This window comes from Myzus persicae, unplaced genomic scaffold, assembly GCF_001856785.1.
Source record: "Myzus persicae strain clone G006 unplaced genomic scaffold, MPER_G0061.0, whole genome shotgun sequence".
NCBI classification, from domain to species: domain Eukaryota; kingdom Metazoa; phylum Arthropoda; class Insecta; order Hemiptera; family Aphididae; genus Myzus; species Myzus persicae.
Genome location: NW_019103956.1, coordinates 747,012 through 752,877, shown reverse-complemented (window position 1 = coordinate 752,877; position 5,866 = coordinate 747,012). Strand labels below are relative to the sequence as shown.

At 32.4% G+C, this 5,866-nt stretch overlaps 1 protein-coding gene across 3 annotated transcripts in view; it reads right to left on the bottom strand.

Moving 5' to 3' along the window:
* Positions 1 to 900: 900 nt before the first annotated feature.
* Positions 901 to 5,866, bottom strand: part of LOC111036910 (beta-1,4-glucuronyltransferase 1) — a 68,578-nt gene continuing 63,612 nt past the window's right edge. For 2 of the 3 annotated variants that reach the window (XM_022319192.1, XM_022319193.1), the window contains 3 exons: positions 4,236 to 4,478; positions 2,831 to 3,136; positions 901 to 2,533 (listed from right to left, as the gene is read on the bottom strand). In XM_022319192.1, coding sequence (XP_022174884.1) covers positions 2,939 to 3,136; positions 4,236 to 4,478 — 441 coding nt within the window. In that variant the 3' untranslated portion in view covers positions 901 to 2,533; positions 2,831 to 2,938. The remainder of the gene's footprint in view (positions 2,534 to 2,830; positions 3,137 to 4,235; positions 4,479 to 5,866) is intronic. The other variant, XM_022319194.1, reaches the window with a different exon arrangement.

Sequence of the window (5,866 nt, the reverse complement as noted above, 5' to 3'; positions counted from 1 at the left end):
AGTTAGCGTTCACTGTTCACAATTTAATAACTAGGTACCTATATGATTTAAATCAATATATATATAGCATAATATTATGCATATTTCACTATTTGCATAAATTAAGCGAAAAATAATATATTTTGAGTTTTAAAAATCACCAGCAAGTTTTGTTTCTTGTCATTAATAGTGTATATTAAGTTAATTTTCGTGTTGTTTAGAATAGATAAAAGCATTACAATGATATTGAAAACCATATACAGTAGCATAAAATCTGAAGTGGTATACAAGGTGAAACGGCATCGATGAATTAAAAGAAATCATTAACAGGTAATCGTTATTATTAGTGAAATTTCGATTTTTTTTTTTCTTTAATTGTAGTAAAACATTTACTGACTGATGAGATATTAAAATATTCTTTCGTATATAAAATGTTTTTAATTAATTATGTAGAAAAAAATAAAAAGTTGAACTATAATGGCGAAGTATAGAAGTTAAGTTTATCTTAAGATCAATAATCATAATAATAATGAAAATATACTGTTGCGGTTTTCGGTTACAAGCTCGACGATCTTTTTAAAAAAAGAGCCACGTTCGACCACGGCCTTGCCGTAAGTTAAGAAGTGCGTGTATATAGTAGCGAGTATATTTTTATTATATTACAAAATAAATCATAATAATATTGAGTTAGTGTATTGCTTATATTACATAATACCTATTATTAAATTACACGAACGAAAAATGCTCAGAAAAAGCATTTCGACATTTTTTTAAATTTAGATCGTATTGAGGAATGAAATGGCAAGAAAAGACAAACACCAAACGTTACAACGTATATAACTTTATTACTTTTCAAATAAATTAAAAATATCATGTCCGTATATTAAATTATATTGGCCATTGATTCTTACAAGCAAATTGTTTTTTTTTTTTTTTGACTGGAACTATAAAAAGTATTCCTATCGATAAAAATATTATATATCTGCATGTTATTTCGGATAACAATAAAATGGTACGACATTGAACATTAATAATAATACATATTGTTTTAAATATCAAACGGTTATTACTTTTAATACCTAGTGTTACGATATTCAAGTACCATGCAGTTATATATTATATAAATCTAAAATATATTGTACGTAGATATATATGAAAAATTGTTACAAATGCAATCGATTCGGTTATATCGTCGTTGTCAACATTGATTAGTCTATAAAAAATAATCTTACAAGCATACGAGAGATCACAATAAAACGTTATAATATCTTCTATATCGTTATACTGATTTTTTCGTAAAATATATATTCATATTTTTTATAATCATAATGTATAGGTAAGTGTACTAATATGTATAGTCAAAATCTGATCTGGCATTGACGATAGTCACACTAGCAATAAAATAATAATAATAATAATAATAATAATACAAATAATAAAAGTATAATATAATGACTGTAACTATTATTGTGTATTTAATAACTATTTATCGTACATATTTTTCTTATACACTAATTAGGTTAACTTAATATGCCTACGTATTTATTTGACATCATCAATACGTATACATATAATAATAGATCAGCGATTGATTGGCAAATTATAACTTTATATAATGGCATAAATATTAAATCACAAACTACTTAATGATAGTATAATAATAATAATAATTGTATACAAGAAGGACTTAAAACAATACTTATGATCGCATCGAATAGCATAAACGTTTTGATACTCAAATTGACTAAAAAAAAAAAAATAAATAAATAAAAGGGTTCTGACGAATTAAGTGTGGGTGGAGAGAGAAGGACGAAGGGTGAACGGTTCGATACTAAAAATGTCAATGGAAAATTTTCTAAACGTTTGCAATTGGAGGCGATCCTTTTTGTCCCTTTGAAAATATCCCGAACACCAAAATAAAAGAAGTACAATAGTAAAAAAGAAAATATATTGCTCGTTTAAGAAATGTATGATAGAAAAATCAACATAATATATAAGTAGAAGACGAATAAAAGTGAAAAATAATATTATGCAGAGCTTAGCGTGTCGAGTGGTGTGCTCAAAAAGTATAATAATTCTGTTTGATTGAAGGCTTCAAATGTACACGTATAAAACTAAAAATTGGCATCTATTTTGTACAGGCGTTAACAAAAAAAAAAAAAATACAATTTAATTTTTTTGGTTCTCGACGAGAACACACACGATACATAGGCAGTAGGTACTATTATGTACATCGCGCTATTTTATACGTATATGGGCTGTGTAATAATTTTAAAAAAAATGTACATAAACTTATTTTACACGATACTGTTATGATATAATATATGATAATATAAAAAAAAATGACGCCAGAGATAACACGGCGATGACATGTATAATAGAATATCATATTATGTCGCTGTCGGAAATGAAACACTCGTCCCAATAAGTACTGTACACCAACCCACATACACACACGCATGCACAGCCACCACGTGATTGTAAGGTTGAATGAAATCCGGGGGAAAATAATAAAGGAAGCGTATACATTTAATCTATCAGTCGATGAGTCTATCTGAAAAAGAAAAACAAACACGTGGATTAGAAAAACAAAACTCGTCGAACCATGCCTGTGCTTCAGTACAGGTACTGTTTGCACGTGTATGATATAATTTATTAAGCATGCCCAACCCATTTTTGTGCTTAAATTGCGCAAAATCATCAAAATGGTGTGAGTATGCCTATAAAAAAAAAAATCAATTTGCACATGATATTATGAATTGTCTTATTATTATGTAATATAATTCATTATACTATATGATATGCAAGTAAAAATAAGTATATTGCAAGTCCTGGCGGACATTTCACTGACCTGTGGTCCCTAACGCGCACGAGTGTCCTCGGCGCGACCGTGCGTCCCTATATATATATATATTATAGATGTGTGTGTGTGTGTGTGTGTATATACAATCGTTATACACTACACGGCGCATCCTTTTTTCACGCCGTACAGGACCTTGAGCTCGGGGAGTATGACTTTCTTGATGAGACTGTACGTCTTGGACGCGAGCACCTGTCGGGCAGGATCCTTTTTCAGGGTCTTGATGCCCGGCTTGTGTGTCAGGAAAGCGTTGTCCAGTATGTGGAACTCGTAGTCGAGCACGCAAAGCGTGTAACCCTGCGCACAAATGACAAAACGATATTAGTATACCGACGGCAATCCCAGCAAAGTTTGCAAAATCGTCATGTACCACTTGGCCCAGATGACCTTTTTTTTTTTTGCTCGTCAAAAACGCATATACGGCGTTATTTCACAAGAATGTAGTAAGTATTGTATTTTATTAGAGACCGTACGAAATGATGATAATAATTTACAGGCATTTGTTGCGTGTAAAAAGAAAACGAGATGTGTACAATTATATTATTTATATTATTTTTGATATCAAATAGGTAAGCCAAAGAAATGTTTAACGTCAACCATGTTCCATTCCTCGCTTTCCACGAACGCACCACGGGTTGAGATGATGGTGCGATAATGTATGGGAAGGAAGGAAAGCTGTACACGAATACGCGTATTACTCGGAATAATACGATCCCGAGGGCATTGATATTATAATCATTCGGTAAATTATTACTCGATATAATGTGATATTATATTTTTATTATGGTCAATTAGCATACCTACTTTATATGATTATTAAGGGACGATGATCGATTATTGTTATTATTTTCGTGAACTCGTCCATCGGGACCAATAAACCCGTTATTATATATACTAATATAATATACATAATGAATAATGATATTATAATAAGTTTAATCTTTTATAGATGTAGGTAGGTACATACAACTATTTGGAAAATGGCTTAAAGTTCTTTAAGATTTACAAATTGTAACATGAAAGGTATTCTTTCGTAATTTTCAACGATTTATTGTGAAACAATTGAAATGGCATTAATAACAATAATAAATACGTTTAGTATTGTATAAAATATTATGAAAGTCATACATTTATCCCGATTATAAAAATATATGGAACAACCAGGAGTATGTAACTTAAATTAAATTATATTATACATATGTAATATGTTTACTCGAATAAAAAGAAACAACTATCGAATCTACCTATTTCAAAACGTTGACATATTTAATCAGATTCGTTTCAGGTTAGGCAATTAAAAAAAAAAATACGCATTGACACATAAAAACTCATTACTATAAATTATAATAATTTTCATTATTATTGGTCATGACGATTTGTATACACGCTCACATACCTGAGTCATTTTGTCCATTTTACCCTCCCAGCTCAGTCTCTCGTCGTACAACGGATCGTTGTGTGTGCCGATAAATATCGGCTCCCAGTGCAGATGGTACCCGGTCCGCTTTCCCGTGTGGAACACGCTGACCCCAGGTTTGGGCTTGGCGCTGGCCCATTCCTTGAACTTGGGTACTGTGTGACAGTCGGGGCACACTTTTTTGTGGAAAGTGATGGCCGAACCGTTTTTAAGCATCGACACCTGTTGTGGTAAAAAATAGAAAAATGAATTAATCGAAAATTGCCGAAGCCGTTGTGTGTGTAAAAAATGAAATTACTGCGATATATTGGTGAGGAATGAGGATAGTATTTTAAAACATCAAAACATTATGGTCGTGTCAGAGAAAACGAAAGACCGGTAGACGACGACAAGTATGAAAAGCCTGCCGAGACTGCAGAGTGAAAGTCCATAATATCGTAACGTTTGTATTTTGTACAAACAGTCGTGGTCATATAGACGGACTCGATACGTGTATTGGGCCGATGAAGCCGGCAGCCGGAGGACGAGACAGTGGCAATGACAAGGAGGAGGGCGATCGTCTTCCCCCCTCTTGGGCCGAGTTACGAAGAAAAAAATTACAATATGTCGACAACAAATTGTGCACTACACCAAGTTATAGGTTTGAAATATTGTTTTTTTTTTAAACTACGTGGGAATACATCACATTTATTAATTTATAATTTAATTTATTAAAAATTAAGAGTCACGGCAGTAAGTAACAAATAATTAATATGAGTAGATAAAATATATTAACATGTATGATATTATGTACCAACTAATATTGACAAAATTATGAATATTGATTAATTTTGTTTGGGTTTTTTTTTGTTTGTTGGTAGAAATCACGACTTTGTATTGAAAATGTTTGTAGCGTCATATAGTTTGAAGAATCACCCACCTATACGGGTACACTTTTCACACTTCTGAATCCACCGGCAGGACGAGATCGGGATAAATCTATCTTGTTTAGTTTTTATAATCACGGCTTGTATGCGGCACCGAAGATACGGTTATTATTTTTTACACCATAGCGATGCGGCCATGTTCTCGTGACGAAGTCCATAAATTATAATACACAATGTTTGTACGACTTTAGATAGGTAGATAAACTTGCATCGTCGTATTTGTCTCCGTTGCAGGTATCTTTAATTCTAATTAATATTTTAGAGCGGAACGATATGACCCTAAGCGTCATCTGATTATCAACTTATATACATAGGGTGATTGTCGTTCGGAACAAAATAAGTCGGTCCCTATGGTTGTGATTGTTCGTTAAATTGTATTATAACATTATTTTCTGGTTATTTTGCGGGGTCAAATTAATTTCCACCACACACGCCAGGATTATAATGTAATCTTGATAAAAGGCGAATACCATGAATTATTATTTCATTAACAATTTATATTATTTTAACGGTGCGTCCACCCGGACGAACGATGTCACGGATTAATGCCGAACACCTCCACCACTCCGCGAAGCACGATCCCGTCCCCAGTGAGGCTCGGCTTTTGTTTCTTTCTATCCGCGCCGACACGTCTCTTCAGTTCTCACCGTACCATTAATATTATTATAATAACGGTATAGGGGG